The sequence below is a fragment of the Hippocampus bargibanti genome, linkage group LG04 (genome assembly GCF_051943395.1).
Source record: "Hippocampus bargibanti isolate YZ-2025 linkage group LG04, ASM5194339v1, whole genome shotgun sequence".
In the NCBI taxonomy this organism is placed as follows: Eukaryota; Metazoa; Chordata; class Actinopteri; order Syngnathiformes; family Syngnathidae; genus Hippocampus; species Hippocampus bargibanti.
The window spans coordinates 24960841-24978963 of record NC_142737.1 but is presented as its reverse complement, the minus strand read 5'-3'; the positions used below and the strand labels follow the sequence as shown (position 1 = coordinate 24978963).

The following is an 18123-nucleotide window of genomic DNA, read 5'->3' as shown; positions in this document are numbered from 1 at the left end:
CATCCACGACGAGCCGTGCAACGTCCCCGTCAACGTCAGTCTGAGACCCCACTCACCGCTGGATCCCGGAGCGGCTCTGGACTGGTCTTGTTCCCCCGGAGCCGGGCAGTTCACGCCCACGTCGGCGTCCGGCCGAGACCTGGTCCCATACGGCCGTACGGGGTGCCATTCTGCGCCTGGCAGTTCGACGTCCACGCAGAGCCATGCGCCGTCGCGTGAACGTGCGAGAGGGATCGCACTCACGCCCACGACGATACGTGCCGCGTCTTCGTCCACCCCAGGCCGAGTCCCATTCCCATCAGGCCGCCGCCCGTCGTATGCTGGAGAGGCAGCGGTTGCCCTCTCCACCGACCGTTCCCTGGCGAGTGGACCTTTTGGGAGACTGTTGGGACTTCTGGAAGCAGCCCCTTGAAGGGGGGGTACTGTCATGATCTGGTTGGCGACCAACGGGGGGCGCTGTCGGCCCCGCCTGCACCTGCACAGGTGCTGGTCGTTCCGATCAGATTGGCGACCAGCGGGTAGCGACGTCAGCCCTGCCGGCAGCCTCGCAGGTGCTGGTCGTTATAATCAATGACACTTAAAAGGACACCTGGCACGATCATCCGGTGCCGATTCATTGTTTGTTTGCTGCTTGGTTGCAGCATGCATTGTGTACGTGTTTGTTTAACCTTGGCGGGCTTTTACTTTTGGTTTTCTTTTGCTACTTTGTATTTTTTCCATTCAGATCATTTTGATGTTTTACATTTTGTTCCTGCTGACTTTATTTTAATACAATTTGTCAAACAACCTCCTGCTCCCTCCTGCCTGCTTTTTGGGATCCGAACCCGCCATCACCACCTCGCAAACCGTGACAAATAGTTGTGTTTGTATTGTGTCACTTTGTACAGTAATTGCTCACATATTTGAAAATCAGTATTTACAAATTAAACGTGTATGTTTTTTTTTTTCCCACTGTACAGCTTAACCCTCATCTAGGTGCAGAAAAACGTACCCTTTTTTTGTACTTACTGAGATGATACAAAATGTCACTGAGGCTCAGTCTAAAATCAAAGTAGTGCATTTGCGTCAGGTGAGAATGTTAAGTTCCACTTCGAGACAAGCTTAAAATGCAGTTAAGAAACCTTGTAAAGTCTGTGTTGTTAGCAGAAATGACAAGATAGACTTAGCTGTGTGTACCTTGTACGCTTTGGGTACTTTTTTATTTGAAAATTAAACAATATTTAAGGAACCCCGGTGCTTGGCTGGCTATCAGTTCAGGGTGTACCCCACTTAGGAGAGGCTCCAGCATGCCCGTGAACCACATGAGGACAAAGCATGCATATAATTAGTCCTCAATCTAATTGCTGATGCTGTCTACCAATGGAGTGCAACTAGTCGATTAACATGAGATTGCACACCCAGAACACCTTTTGTTACAGCGATATTACACAATAAAAATTGAAGCGGCAGATTTATCCAATCACAGTAGAGCAGTGGTTCTTAAACTGGGTTCGATCGAACCCTAAGGGTTCGGTTAGTTGGTCTCAGGTGTTCGGTGGATCATATGCCGCCATCAGTCTTGTCTGCAGTTAGTGGGCACAGTCATTAAAAGAAGGGTTCGGTGAATTTGCATGTGAAACTGGTGGGGTTCGGCGCCTCCAATAAGATTAAGAACAAATGTACTAGAGGGTCTGCAAATAGATGAATTCACAAATATTGAACTGCAGCTATTCCATTCTGTTACACAGGAGTGGATAATCTAACCACTGGAATGCTGAGATCACATGCACGTAACGCTAAACTTTACCACACAAGCAACTTCAGGAAAAAAAAATAAAATCCGAACAGACAATGGTCAGTTTTAAACCTACTACACGCACAAGAATAAACAGAAATCAATACAATGTTTGTGAAGAAGATCGTCACCTATTGTTTGTTATTAAATTGTGCACAATAATTTATTGCCTTAGCTGGTGATCAACTTGAATTTAATCCGCAATGGTTTTCTGACCAAAAATGGACTGGGAAAGTTACTTGGAGTTGCTTTCATGTGTGTTTCTCATTTGTGAAGGTCAATTTACAGCTAGAGGGGGTTTATGGACACAGTCGGGGATCAAGGGTTGCACTGGGGGTGTGGCCAGGTCATTAGAACTTTTCAGATGTTGGCTTACGGCTCATGTCAAATCTCGTGACAGCGAGATACCTGCCATTGTGAAAAGTTCAACATGACTAGATTTGGTGTGACAGTGAGCACAATGATGGTGCACTGAATGGGAATCACCCGAAGGTGGCGGTGGGTTTGCAATGAGGTCTCAACTCAGCCACCACAGGGGGCCTGCTTGGGTCAGGGGTTGGTCAAAGGTCATCCAGGAACTATTGAGTCTTACCCAGTGATGTCAATTCTCAAACAACAATGAGAGTTATTTGAGCTAAACATCCCCCACAACGTCAGTCCTCAACGAGCATGATTCACAAAGGGTCTCTAAACAAAAATCGGCGTAAAAAACATGGGCTGTTATTTGTTTAAATCAAGTTTCTAAAACAATTAAAATGTTGCACAAATGAAATACAATTTTTCATTACGTCCATGTCATAGATGGAGAGTGAAAGCGGGATAAAGATATGCTGTAGTGTATGTACACTGTATACAGCTCGGGTGCTCATGAAGGTAAATTGCAAACTAGTCAAAAGTCGATAGCGAGGAGTGGAGAAGAGGAAAAAAAATATTTTGTGTGTCTTTGTGCATGTTAGTTATATATTGCTTTGTGTTAATGTACACTGCACATCCTGATCATCCTATTAGTCTAATTTTCATTCTTCTTCTTCTTCGTCTTATTATTATTATTATTATTATTATTATTATTATTATTATTATTATTATTATTATTATTATTATTGATGAGAAGGTTTCTTCAGCCGTCATCTGTACAAATTTGAAGGTTTCGGACGTTTCGCCTCCTACCGCCTCCGTCAGGTTCGCTGACTAAGCCTCTTGGATAGGAGGTGAAACGTCCGAAACCTTCAAATTTGTACAGATGACGGCTGAAGAAACCTTCTCATCGATGGACCACTCCTGTATGACTGAGAGCTTACACAGACGTCTTCTTATTATTATTATTATTCATTTATATTCTGAAAAGACAAGAAGCAGAGCTGGAGGTAGCAGAGGTGAAGATGATGAGGTTTTCTTTGGGAGTGACCAGCGTTGGAAAGGATCAGGAATGAGTATATCAAAGGCACAGCTCATCTTAGAGGCTTTGGAGAGAAAGTCAGAGAAGCCAGACTGAGATGGTTTAGATATGTACAGAGGAGACAGAGTGACTATATCAGAAGAAGGATGCTCAGCCTTGAACTGCCAGGCAGGAGACCGAGAGGAAGACCTAAGAGGAGGTTTGTGGATGTTGTCAAAGAGGACATGAAGGTAGCTGGTGTGAGAGAAGAGGATGCACAAAACCGGGTGAGATGGAGGACACTGAATCGCTGTGGTGACCCCTGAAGGGAAAAGCCGAAAAGGAAAAGAAGAAGAAGACAATAAAGCAGGTAAATCTTTACCACACGTGAAATGTGACCTGCGTCATCGGAAGTTGTTAGCGCTCCGGAGCCTGCAATTTCAGTTTTTGATCAGAGCTGTTGCGTGACATCTTTTATTGTTATTATTCACATTCAGAGTTTGTTTTGTAAACAATTCACTGAGGGCACGGGCAAAAAATAGGAATCTAGAGGGTAGAGGGAAACACTTTAAAACAATACGTATGAGCAACGATTGTTAACAGGCTGCAAAAGTGCGTCGCATGCCTCCGTGTCAGGCTGCTGCTCATCGTGTCGTGCGTTTGTATGTGCATGCGTGCTAATGGGTCGAGCGTTTGTTGATGGTTGATCTTCTGTCCAAAATGTTTGGCACCCCTGGTATACAGCAATCCTTTAAAGCACAGGTGTCAAAGTCAGGGCCCGGGGGCCAGATTTGGCCTGCCACATATTTTATTATGTCCGCAAAAGCAAATCAAGTGCTAAGATGCTTGCTGAAGTCTGAACCAAAATTTCAAATTGTCCCATGTAAATAACAGTCATTCTTCTTCACTTCAGATTTAAAAAGTAGTTTCTATTAATGTGTTGTGCGTTTTCTATGTAATAGTTGGAGGACACGAAACATCCTAATAGTTCCCCCAAATTTATAACAGCCCTCGAGAGGAAACTAACCACAATGCGGCAAAAAAATCAGGTTAACACCCCTTCTTTGAAGCATGTTGTTATTGAATTTAATTCACTTTTGTCAGCACCTGTTCTAAGTCCACAAAAAATATAATTTCTTGAAAAGCTCTACCTTCTTTGCTTCCTTCCCTCATTCCTTTGTGCTCATCATGCTCTCCCTTTCTCTGGACTTTGATATCTATTCTTCTTCATTCATTATTCCATTTTCGGCTGTCTGTTGCAGCTTCTTGCTTGGACTGTGTTATTATGATGAGGATGAGGAAGATGATGAAGGTGATGATATTTCCTGTAAACCCTGTTGTATTCTAGGTCATGGCTTCCTTAAGGGAAAAATGTGAAGAGTTGCAGAGCAGGAGCATACGACGGAGAGGAGACCTGAGAACATATAGGAGGAAGCAAAAGAGAATACAAACCGCGTCTCCATCAGGTCTCGTATGGAGGCCACAGTGGGTCCAGATCCCAAGTGATTGTAGTCGGGCCCTTCATCTTTCTCCAGATGTTGTTCTGAGAAACAGAGAAACTCGATCATAACTACACTAAGATGGCACTGTGGAGGATTGCAAGTATTTTTTAACTGTAAACCTGAAAGAAAAAAAACACTTCATCCTGTACTATGTAAAAGTCCCGGTAATATCATCAGCAACACTGTTTTGTACTTTGCAAGTCAATCTAAGACTTGATGAGCAGCATGAAATTAGCTAGTGAAGTAAGAACAACTTCATATATGTTAACCTCTCACAGGCTTTTTGCCTTGCTCTTAACCATACTCTTAGTAGTCAGATGATGAGGAAAACTGAAAGTTTGCATACATCTCTCGGGTTCAGAGGTAATAAAATAATCACATTGTCTGTAGGGATGCACCGGGGCGTGGCTCAGTGAAAAAAAAAAGATCACATCTTAAGTATATCCAGTTGTGATACTACATTGAGGAAGTTGGAGTCTTCTGAATAGGTCTGTCATGAAAACAAATATTTCAGGACTACTTATTGCCCCAGAAACGATCAGGATAAATGATTGCTCCTTTTTTCAACACCCTGAAACAGTGATGTTATCGCACAAAAACAGCACTTTTAAGTGCATTTAATGGAAGACAATATATGAGATAAAAATAAAAATGACTCAGTTGGGTTAAAAAACACACACCTCAACAAATTGTAAAACCATAAATAATCTCTATTGGCAGAGTAAAATGAGATATATTTTATCAATTTCAAAATTTCATTTTTGCTCTTCGTTGTACAACATTGGAATGACTTTTCCGAAATTCAAATTTGATGACATTTGTATTGCCTATTAGGTCTGCAGTTAGGTCAAAATTTGAATGGAGTGGTCGCAGGAAGGATATTACGGCATGATAATTATTTCTGGTCCGTATTTTTATATCTGTACCTACATAATTTTTATTCACCTGAAATCTATTTTTGGCTATAGATGCCAGTGGTGTATAGGTTACAGGGAGCAAAATCAAATGCTCTTCCGTTGGATGGCAAAACGTACCTTTTCAAACAACCTGTGTATCCACCTGTTGCCATTCATTCAATAGAATAAGCCATGGCTCAAAAACAAAAGGTCAAGTCAACTGAGACTGATCCGTTTATGTGAACCTACCGTGTAGTGATTTCAAGCGGCACTAATCCCTCAGTTGCAACATCTTCGGGTATCATAGATCTTGTATTGGAGAGACACAGACTTGGTACGCTGGCCTCGCTGTCAATTGTGGCACTCAAAACAAGTGTCTGCTGCCCATTATAAATGCAAAAAGAGCACCAAAGAGGACGGCTGACAGCCAATTTGCAGGGTTACGGATGCTATCACAACTAATACTTGGATACTCTTCGCACAACTGTTCCTTGATGTGTCTCTGAAACAATGGTGGAAGATGCAAACCAAAGTGTCACAGTCCAACTAAATTGTTTCAACGGCTTTCAAAAGCTGTTCCGCTCCTAGTGCTTCTATGTGGAGTGTTTACTTTCCGGATAGGGAACAAATCTGCACGGATCACTGCTTATTCCATGTTAAAACAAACACACATACCATTTATAGATTCCGGGGGGAAAAAACTACTCATTCCATTTTATTTATCAAACATTAATGAATACCATATCGTCAGTACTTCTTAATCTGGGCTCAATTGAATCCCAGGGGTACGGTCACTCAGTCTGAGGGGGTTGAGGCTGCCTCTGCCTTGGAGGTTAACACAAACCTGACTCAACATGTCAATTAGTTATGACACGCCCACTTGGCCATCTCTGGCTGTAAATGATCACAGGACACTGCTTGTCCAATCAGTGCTGTCAGAAATTTAATTTGTTCAGTAATCAACAGGTGACTGTCATAATTAAAAATCAAGGTTTTAATACATGCTAATTATATTGAGCAAAAAAGAAAGGGTTCAGACAAATATATACAATGTAGATTCCTGTTCATCACGGAATGGGATGGGACACAGCATTCTCTCTGCATGACTTGTCATGTCAAGTTTAGCAATTCTAGTCTCACATAGGCAAAAATGAAGGAACACTTTAAAACTGAAAGTACGTACCTACAATTTTAAGAACCACTGCTCGACACAGATATTAGCAAACAGGTGACTGAAACACGAATTGATGGAAAATTAAGGCTGTTTCCATATAGGATAAGATCCACTTCACGGAGGTACAATTATTATGCTTGCAACACCTTTGTGGAAGAGTTCATGTTTTTATATTTATTCAACAGACTATGCTCTGGTAGGTGAGCAATAAATTGCTATTTGTGTGTGAATATGGACATCCATGGGGTAATAAATAATAAAACATAATTATAATTCAAACAGGGTTTTCTGAGGAAAAAAGGGGAGGCATCTGTGGGTTGAGGTGGGTATTTTGTTTCAAGTGGCCTACACACTCTTGCAGTTAATTACAGTGGAAGCTATTATATTCAGGTCGAATATATTTCTGACAGAGTTGTCATTTGTGCCGGTCCATGATTTGTATGCTCAACCACTGGTTTGTGCAGCATGAAACAGTGAAGCTGAAATTTAAAGTAGAAATCCCAGTGGAATGACCTTAGTTTTTGCACTAGTGTGCAGAAATTACTACAAAAAATAACTAAAAGTACTGACACACAATAACTCACCCATACAGGTGCAGGTCGGGATATCTTCCTGCAGATCTTTTGAAGGTGTATCCAACAAGCTCCTAGTTGGGGTGTCTAAAAATTTTAGGGGGGATTCTAAGAACCCTTTCAAAGATGGAGAGAAAGGTAAACTATCCTTAGTGGGTGTGTCCTCCTCAGAAAAACAGGTGGTGGAAAGAATGGCTACATCGCCCGAGGATTCGAGTTTCATCCGTTTAGCCATGGGGGAAGATGGCATGCTGAAAGTTTCCTGTATATGACAATGCTGAGGATGTTTATCAAGTGGGCGGGCCTGATTTTGAGAGGTGGCGTTCTGGGGATCCTGTTCACTTTGAACTTCAGACTCATCTTTGTTGGCATCTGTCTCCTTTTTTTGCCTATGCGGTGTGGAGATGGACTCAGGGATGTGATTGGAAGATAGCTGATTCTGGGTGGTAGGTGATGTTGCATCCTGTGCACTGGTCTGTGGCTGATTCATAATCTGTGACAGTATAACTGTCTCGGACATAGCTTCACTGGAAGGTGTGTCAGACGCTGAGTCGCCAAATTCTGCTTCAAATTGCAGTATCAGCTCTTCATACTTAGGATCTACGTTTACGAGACCGGATAAATGTGAGGTGTTTGGTATTGATGCAGAGGTCAGAGCTGAGGAAGAGCTCGCATTGCTCGGGACTAAACTACACACCTCCTCTGACTTAGCATCAGTGCCATCGACCATTTGTGGGGAAATGGCGCCCCTGGGTGTGGAATTGTTCATTGACAAAGCAGAATGAGTGGGAGAGGGAGCTAATGAGAGGTTGGAAATTGATACCTGAGATTGGGCTGTAGCAGGAAAACCTGCAGCAATCACCTGAGTGGCGTTACTGTGGGAGGGTAAAAGGGACAGTGAATTTGATTGCAGGTTATGAGCAGTCTTGCCTCGGCCCATCATCAGGACTGATGTTTTCTCCACAGTTATCTGACTTTTAGGCAGGAACGTTGGCACAGAGGCTTTTTGCTTACTCTTCTTGATTATAATCTGTTTGGGTTTAGGAAGGACTGGGCCTGGGACCATCCCGCTCATAGCTTTCATGACAGGGGAAACTTGACTGTTTTTTTTCCTCTTGGGTTCTTTGAGCTCCTGCTTTATGCTCAGATGATTCAAAGCATTGGCTTCCATCTGAGGCCACCATTTTTTTAAGTTCTGGAAAAGTGCAGAGCCCGATGCACCAAAGCCAGGGGAATGACTAGAGAAGAGGTTCCTCTTGTAGTGAAGGTGCTGTTGTAGAGCTGCCTGAGTTGAGTGTCTAATGGCTGCCTGACCAGGAGAGATGGGAGTACCAGGGTAGTGGTGAACCTGCAACTGACCATTATCCAATTTGTAGTGTCCCTTGGAGGCAGAATGATCACCAACGTCTGTCTCTTGCTTTATCCTAGGCATGCCTTTTTTCTCGGGAAGCTGCTGTGTGGATGGGAGCTTGAAAGGGGAATTTTGGAACTTCCCACCATTGTCACCCAGAAGCTCTTTGAGCTCTGACATCGGGTCTGCGGTGGTGCGAAGTGTACCGGCATTGTCATACAGGCGCTCTTCAGCAGCTCCGTGTGTGTCATGCAGTCGCTGCTTGGGACTCCGGCCAAAATATTGAGGATTTTCCTGTCCTTGAAATGGAGAGGTAGAAGCATGGGCAGGCTGGCCCTGTGATTGGGGCCTGTGGTGCTCACAGGACATTGCTGCCTGCTGGTCAGCGTATAATCCTGGAGGGATGGACTGAGAGTGCGATGATGGACAGGTGACTGGTGAGGATGGAATAAATTTAGTGCAATTTAGAAGTGGAGATGCGAAGTTTTGGGTATGTTGGTGATGGTGGAGGTTATTGGTAAGGAGGGCTTGGTTTGGCACAGCTACACCTTGAGTCCCAGCCCCAGATAACTGTGTAAGGGCTTCTATGGCAATAGCAGTTTGAAGACTAACGTTCCTTTCTTTGGCTATTGAAAGCACCTGGGGAGAGCAGGGAATTGGAGGAAGTTTCGAGCAGGCTACTTGGCCAGCGTTTGTTCGTTGTTGCTGCTGGGGATATGCAGAAGTCGGGTGTTGCTGGGCACCGTTCGCCTGGAGACGGAGCTGATTTTGCAGATGGGAGGCCTGAGTGTTATTTGGTTTTAAATTTGGTGAATCAGTCCTCTTGCTCGTGTCTTGATTCTCACTGGCTGCCACCTTAATCTTTTTCTCCAGCCACTCAAGGTAGTCTGGACAATCAGGCCCATCGCAGTCGCAGTTCGGAGGCTTGTGACCATGTTTTGCATGGTTCAGTGCTGTCTGCAGGGTTTTCATTTCTTCTGCAAATGGGTGGCTTGTATTTGCACTCCCCATAGATTTTTCAACGCAAGGCCCTCCAGCACCCATTTGCCGGGTGAATTTGTCATACAGCTGCCTCATGTCAGGCTGCAGTTGGATGCAGGAAGAGGTGGTGGAGGGAGGTAAGGTGCCGGCAAGGGCAGAAAAAGTGACAAGATTGTGAGCATCTTCCATATCCACATGGTGGACCAGCTTACTTGGTTTTGCATAACTGTTGTTATGTTTCAGCAATGGTTGATGTTTAACTTTGCCAAGTGTTGGCACCCAGCACTGCTTTTGAGGTACATCAGCTGCCCTCTTTTGCTCTGTTTCTATAGAGGCCTCTTCATTAGGATAGCAATTAACCCCATTGGGCAGTTCCAGGCTCAATTCGCCTTCCTGAAGGCTGTCATGTGACCCAATTTCCATCTGGTCTCCACTGCTGGGGCCATCCAATGAAGTGACTTCGTGAACAGTCTGAAAGACAGACAACAACAAAAAAGGAGCAATAAGCGTACTGTATGGCCGCTAAAGAAACAGTACACACTAGTACTTCATATGCATGCATCACTGAGATATGTCACCTTCCTTTTCCACATACTTGCGTCTACATACACAAGCACAAACCCAGCGCAGTAAAGGCGGATTAAATAGGTTAACATGTAAAATATAGAGTGTTGCTTACACTGAAAAATGGAACCACACATAATCTATGAACAATGCTATTGGTATGTATCAAGGGACAATCCATGGCTGAATTGTTAAACCATGCAAAACAGTCTGTTAGAAATTAACCCATAGGCAAGGTATGTCAAAACTGTGGGAATTGAACAATTGACCTTTTCTTTGCAGCCTTTCAAGATTGCAACATTTCTAATAAATGGTGGGAAAAAACCTACCCCAACACTCAGACTCAGATGACTTACTGTCTCAGTTGGGTGGGAGCCCTGATGAGAATTCAGCTTTTACACATATCGGTTTTAGTTTACAGTTGTCATTATGCCAACATTCCACTCAAAATGAATGTGAAGTGCAAAGTTGGAATCAGTATCACCGACTGCACGTGTAACCGGTGTGTCATTTGAATAACAAATGAAACAAATGTTTTCCAGAATGATAAAGGACACTCAAATTACTCAGGACCATTGTTATGAATTTATGGTTATTTGCTGATTTACTATTTCAGTGTATGGGTTTGTAACTCCAAATCACCAGCAAAACATATCTCACAAACGTGACTCATAAAATAGGGTTTAAGAGTCAACAGAAGCATTATCAACATAGATCATTCAAGAGCACATACACAAATCATTAACAGAGTAACCTAGTAGTGGCTTGCTATCCAGAATGTAGTAAAAATGTGAGACTGATAGTGAACCATAGCACTTTGGGTGAATACAAGTGTTGAACTGAATTGGATGTTCCAACAAACAAGCTGCATCAAAAATGATTCCCTCAAACACAGAATCAAGCTCAGTATTCGATTAGCCATATAGCTAAAGTAGGCATCAGATACCTCACTCACAGAAATAATTTCATTATAAAAGCATTCAGGTTGTATTTGGTGGCTCTGGTGGTTAAATATAATGTATGCAGCACAATATCTATCTATATCTATATATCAATCGATTGGTTGATAGATTTTCTGATGGGGGTCAATTATGTACGACCTTTTAGAGATGGACTGCAATTTTTGGATAAAATCCAAAACTGAAAATACGGGAACCGAGGACACAATCTTCAATGCTGAATGAAATTCTCACGTCTTAAAAACAAAACAAGACTATTTTCGCACTTTTTGCCAAATTTGCGTAATGAGAATGATAAATACCACGGCCAATTATATTGCCCATTATGTCATGAACAGTGACGTGCGGTGAGGTTCATGGCTGGTGAGGCACTGACATCTTCACAGTCAGATTTACAAACATATGAACTCTACAGATTAGTTTATTCACCATTTGATTGGCAACAATTAACGTGTTTTGTTTAAAATGTCATGTCAGCATTCATTATATAAACTGTAGCACAGAAAAAAAAAGAATAAAAAAAACGTGATTATTGTGTTACCTTTACTTATAAATGAAGTCCACGCGCCGCTCATTCTGAAGAAAGGCATCAATAACTTCTTTGTAGAAGCCTTCCTTATTTTTCTTCAGTTTTAAAAGTCTCTATTTCTTTCAATTTAGATATGTGATGCTCCATTCTGAAAATAAGGCCAAGCAACACAAAAAATGAGTGGATGGTTGCACTTAACTTGCTAACTGATTCTATTATTCTGCAGCCACGGAGGCGCAAGAAGAATCTGTAATCACCAGCGCCCCCTGTCATGAGGCAGGAGAACTGTGTGCCTCACCTATGCACGCAGATTTGATAAAAATAAAAAAATAAACACTGTAGTACACTGTTTATAATGTAAAGTGACTTTACATTATGTGCACCAGCTAAACTATAGAAATTTAGTTCATATACTAAAAGTGTTTGAACACTTTAATAGCGATATGCAGATGGACAGCAATGCGATCTCACTGCAGAGCAAACTAGCACAGTTAGCATAGTCATTGTGCAATCCATGGTGAGGCTCAGCCAGCTGCTGCCTCACCACTCGTCTCTACTTAGTATTTCAACGGCAAATGTGAAAATTCAGTGATTTTGAAGAAAAAATCCAAAACGGTGAAGTTAAATGGAAAAGAACTTTAAGGTACAAATCACTAAATAAATATAACAGTTTAATTTATTTTTTCATTTGATATTTCCATGATTACAGGTGAGGCACAGCCTCACCTGCCTCCCCTGACTGCACGTCACTGGTCATGAATCATATTTTTTACTGTAATGTGAACATTAAAATACTGATTTTGTCTTTTGCCTGAATTGGATGTGTATACAAAGCGCTATGGACGGGTCATGTCACGTTCATCCTGTCATGTCAATGGGGAACAAAGTTCTCAATTATTCGACACGAAAAGAAGTGCAAAAAGCAATGGTAGTCAGAGCGGTGTATGACAGTCAATGATGAAAAGAAGATTCTTCGGAACTGACAAATACGAGTAAGTGGACAAAAATCAAAAATAAAATCCAAATAGTGAGGATTGAGACTGAAAGGTCTCTAACCTGCAACATGTCTATCTCCTTGAATGACTTGGGATAGACCAAACATGATTGTCTTTGCACCTGCAAAGTTGTGACGAATAACAGTGTTGATTTTTGACTGTAATGCAAGGCTACACGAAACATAACAGATAAAGTGGAAATTTGTGGTCACCTAAATGGTTCATTCATGATGCACGCCAGTAATATGATGTCATCTGAACATCCCCATGAAATGACATAAATTTCTCGTTGCACCTCATTCAGATTTCAAGATTTCTTCTTTTGCTCGATACGGGTGTATGTCATCCGATTTCCAGCTTCCCGATCATTCCAATATTATTAGCGTCAACCTTTCAAGTGTTTAATTATGTTTGAAATCTTTTGAAATCACCTGCTGTGTGTTGGCTGAGGATCCCAGGAGGTGGTGATGGTAGTGCTAAGAGGTGGTTTGGGGTTAGAAAAGAGGGGGTTGGTGGGGGTGGTGGCGAACAGCCGGCAGGCAGTGTGTGAGAGGCCCCGTGTCTGCACTATCGACAGCATCAGACGGGAAAGAGGAAGGGGGTGGGGGCCGTGTGCGGCTGCTATGAGAACTGCAGTGTGTTGAAACAGGCTGCAACATCCCACTATCACGCGCGCACACACACTCACACACAATTACACTCTCGTGTTCCCTCATAGTCTAAAGATGCAAAAGCGATGTGAGAAACGCAAATTGAGATGGACTAAAGATTTTGTTTGTGTGCCATCTACCAACTATGACGCAATACACAGTGACTGTTGTTATTCAACATGGCGAAATTGTCACCACTGGAAATTCAGTGACACTATCAAAGTGCCTCCCACTGCACAGGCAATCTATTATTTGATCTAATATTTCCACTATGGCCAAAGGTCCTCGCTCACTGACAGACAAACACACACACACACACTCCTTGGCAAGCATCCGAAAGTGCATTGGGAGGGGGAAGAAATACCTCACAGGATCGTTTTAAATCTAACCAACACTACTCGTCAGCTCAATTGACACTGGCAATGAAAATGAGAGAAGGAGGAGACAAAGCATAGAAAGATTGATGCTGCAACGGGGCTTCAGCCGGTGATGGGGAGACAGCTGAAGCTAAATCTCGCGGTCCTCCTTCTCATCGCCCTTCCCTCGCCCCTTCCATGGCTGCCAGGCTGCCCAGACGGAGCAGGAAGCAGAAATGTTGACAATATGAAAAGAGCTCAAGGACAACTTACATTTTGCTAGACGTCCAGACCTAGATACCAGTCGTAGGGCAGAAAGAAGAGGAGCTGGCAGAGAGGAGCATGGGCGACGTTGAAGTGTCAGAACAGCAAACCAGCAATCTGAATGCGTCTTGCGTTGTAATTCCCTCTTATTTCATCCAGCCAGACAGCGAGAGCAGCAAAATCCACATGCGTGCATTCACACACGGTCAGCCACGCATAAATAACCCACCTCCCCCAAAACCAGCCCGCGTCTTCGTCATTCTGTTTGCTTCGCCTTATGGCTGCCACTTTCCGTTCTCTCCTTTTTCTTTTCTCATTATCTGTGTCTGCTCCTCCCTTCCCTTTTTCAATATCCTCTTTCTTTCTTTCTCTGTCTCTCGGCTGCACATGCAGTCGGCTTCTCAGTCAACACCCTCCCCCCCACCTCGTTTCTCTCTCTCTCTCTCTCTCTCTCTCTCTCTCTCTCTCTCTCTCTCTCTCTCTCTCTCCCTTCAGTGTGTGCAGAGCGAGTGGCCATTATCTGAGCCACAGCGGGCACGTACGATGGAATGGAGGAGCGTGCAGTGAGCAGAAACAGAAAGCGCTATGGGCTATAGTCACGAGGAAACAAGAGCACTGACTGCTTGCTGTCAGCTCCACCCAAAACACTCTCGTTGGTCACACAGAGGGCTTGACCAAACCTTTGGGTTTGTCCATTTCCAACATGAACGAGACTGGTTTTGTCTGATTTCAAGCATTGCTTTTGCATACCCGTGGAAGCCCCAGGAAAAAGCAACATTGCATTGCCGCAGCATGGCTCCCGCAATAGTTGTTTGCTTTCCGATGACATCCTCTTTCAGCGCGGACCACAGTGATGGATGTAGAGCGACGACGGCTGGGTCTTCCATCTCCGTGTACTCCTCACAAGAAATCCGCAGTCGATCCTGAAGTGAAGCCACACAAGTGTGTGTCAAGTTATCGTTGGACTTGCTAGCACCTTCCGCAAAGAATGAAAGGAGAAACGGGCAAAGAGGGGCGCAGGTTTGATATATTCTTTTCATTCTGCAACATGGGTACGGAGATCGGACGAAAGAAGTCAATGTGGAAACAGAAGTAGATGGCGGAAGAGGGGCCAGGGAAAATCGGATAACACTTGGAGATCAGCGAGGATGAAAAGCGGGATTAGAGCAGGGAGACACGGCGTCAGCACAAAACAGGAATCCCATATAGAAGTTCCTCTTGCTTCGTGATGAATGACGGAACATCCAGGACCGGTGACTTGGTTCTTCTCGTGACACAACAATTGCATTTGCAAATGCACGAGCCTCATCGTCTTGCCCACCAGGCCCAAGATTACACCGTCTGTTGTTGGCTCCTCACCATCGCTCCCCTTATCACTGTCAAGTGTTTCCTTTCGCCTGCTTGTTGGCTGTTTGGCCTTGTGGTGTCGCTCCTCTTCTCAACAATCGCTGGCGATCGGTGCTGGTTTGCAGCCAGGTAAAGGAGAAGGAAAAAAAAACATGGCTGCCTTCTCCAAAACAGATCGCTGTCCGCCGCGGCGTAGTGTCATTCTCTTACGTTATTGGCCATTTGGAGACTTTTGCCATTCCTTGACAGAAGTGGCTTCCTTCCCTAATTTGTTCTCGCTTCACCTCCCCGCTATGTCATTTTCTGCAAGCTTTCTCAGTCTGCCTCCCTCTCCGTTAGCTTGCCCGAGCCTTTTTTCGGTCAAGCTTACTGCAGCTTTCCCCAGTCCCGACCATTCTACAGTACATCGTCTTCCTCTCTGCTGCCACGTGTATTTTTATATGTACGCGCAGAACAGATAAGCGTCATCCCCTAAGCGAAACAGAGCAAACTCAGCCTTTCGAGGGAAGGACAGAAGTGGAGCACAGGTCATGTGATCACAGACGACCAATGAGCGAGCGGGAAGGCGGCGGGCATGCAGTGGGCAGGAAGCAAATGTTGATGACATATTGTGGTTGCATCATCGGCGTCATCGTGTCGCCATTACCGTCCACGTCTCCCAGCGACCAATATATTTGCCTCCATGAAATGCTCCATGAAAGCTTCTTCTGGCTCACTCCCAAGGCTGCAGTGACACAGCAGTTTTCAAGACTCAACGCTCGTCTTGGATCACATGCCTGGCACACAAAGCTCCTCTTTTTAAAGCCGACACTTCATTCTGGCTCAAGGCTAACATTGTCTGACGTTGACGAAGAGGAGCTGAAACTGTGATCATGAAGTAACTCACGGTCTTGTCAGCATGTTTGTGTAGCTTACGACACAACATAAAATTGCATTTTTGACTGGGAGAACAATAAAATAAAATATCAATTCAAAAGCATCTCAATGAAAAATGAAGTTGTGCCGTGCTTATCAATCTAAACAAAACATAAAAAGATTAACTATGCCGTCACAGCTCAGTTACTAAAAACTCAAGAAACCTCACATTTATGGATGGAGGAAAAAATGTCAGGTTTAAGGGTGCTGAATGGTCTTTGGATTAAACATCAATCAAGACTTGAGTTGAATCTCTATACACATGTCATTGTCTAGATCAGGGGTGTGCAAACTTTTTGACTCGCGGGCCGCAATGGGTTCTAAAATTTGACAGATAGGCCGGGCCAGGAGCATTTGGAGGGGATGTTTGGGCCGGAAATACTAAACCTAAAGCATTAAAGGACAACCGACGCCTCCGGAAAAGTTGTGTCCATAATTTATAAAATCACTTCAAATGACTTCGACTGAGCGTATTTTAATAAGATTCCACCGCATATAGCTATAGTTTACGTTTTAAGACTTGCGCTGAATATTCATGAAGTCTTGTTTTCGAGTTGATGACAATCCCCATGTGACGTCACGTTTGGAACGCCCCTGACCGAGAAAGCGACACACAATGCATTTTGCGGTACTTTGTTTGGTCTGAAAACTTCGTGTTGATGGCAAAATTAGAAGGAAAACACGACGGTGAATCGTTGTGTGTTGCACCAAGACTACTATTTGATACGAGTTGACACAAATTCCCAGCGGCCGTCCCTCTCAATCATGGCCCCAGTTCAGGAGGGAAAACCCACAAAATAGAACCGGGGTCCTATTCCATCAGACAAATCAGACCATTTCCAACGGAGCTTGGGCACCATCTTCTGCATTTTCTGGGTGCTACATTGCTGTTATTGACGGCTCGAATTGAAATGGGAGGACTCCTTGAATCAATTGCAAACATTTATGCTTTCCTCTTCAGAACTATTTGAATCATATTCATAACTGGATGAGTAACAAGAAAGCATATTCTCCGAATGTGAAGCCATTGTTTTGATTCTCGAGTAAGGCAAGACATCTTGGCATGACGTCACGAACAAGGGAGTAGGACCTTCCGGGACTGGCCATTTCCGGATTCATTTTGAAGTCATTTTTTCATTTGACTCAAAATATCAGCCTGTGTGTTTTGGGTATTTTAGATGCTATAAAACGTTTTTCTAATCTCAGTACGAAACAAAAAAAATGGTGCCGGTTGTGCTTTAAATGTAGTGTGTACAAACCACAGCACAGCACAGTAAGAACACTACAACCCAATTTATTAACTGTCTTTCAAATGTGAAAAATATCCCTGATCAATTAATAAATTTGTCTCAAGGAATATGCAACATATGGCATTTACAGACTATTTCGCAGATACTGGGAGGAGGAAATGGAAATAGATTAAAATAACATATGCACTGTGGTTTATCAAGATTGCGTCTGTTTTTAATAAGTTTCAATCGAAGGGGCAAAGTTAAGAAATCAACATTTATTGAAAAATTGAATCACTTTCAACATTCAAAACATATTATTACACAACGAAATATTCAAGCTCAATAATACCTACTTGTGTTAAATTCCGCAAAATCATGGATGGTTTGTCCTGACCGCGCGCTCTACAAACTCGCCACGGACGCTCTCGCCTTCACGCGCAAACAGTACACGTGGACCGTCGCCAAGCACACAGACATAGGCTACCTGCAGTTGAAATTTGCATACTCGGCACGGCAGCCAATCAGAAGTCTGCTTCTTTCTTCCGGACTTTCGCAAGCGTTATAAGGTTGTGCATTTGCATATCATTTTCCAAAATGGATGCACAGAACCTCAGCCCAGAAGAAAGATTCAAAAGAAGCTAACAACATGTGTGATGCTAAAAAAACGTACATTTATATCAAACCGTG

At 43.4% G+C, this 18123-nt stretch overlaps 1 protein-coding gene across 6 annotated transcripts in view; it reads right to left on the bottom strand.

The window, feature by feature from the left end:
- The window catches only part of tet3 (tet methylcytosine dioxygenase 3), a 63261-nt gene that overhangs the window by 15180 nt on the left and 29958 nt on the right, over window positions 1-18123 (bottom strand). For 2 of the 6 annotated variants that reach the window (XM_088994831.1, XM_088994836.1), the window contains 2 exons: window positions 7306-10096; window positions 4602-4692 (listed from right to left, as the gene is read on the bottom strand). In XM_088994831.1, the coding sequence (XP_088850957.1) occupies window positions 4602-4692; window positions 7306-10096 (2882 nt within the window). Of the gene's footprint in view, window positions 1-4601; window positions 4693-7305; window positions 10097-11689; window positions 11826-13103; window positions 13925-13951; window positions 14355-14692; window positions 17293-18123 lie in introns of those variants that run through there. The other 4 variants (XM_088994835.1, XM_088994832.1, XM_088994834.1 and 1 more) reach the window with 4 other exon arrangements.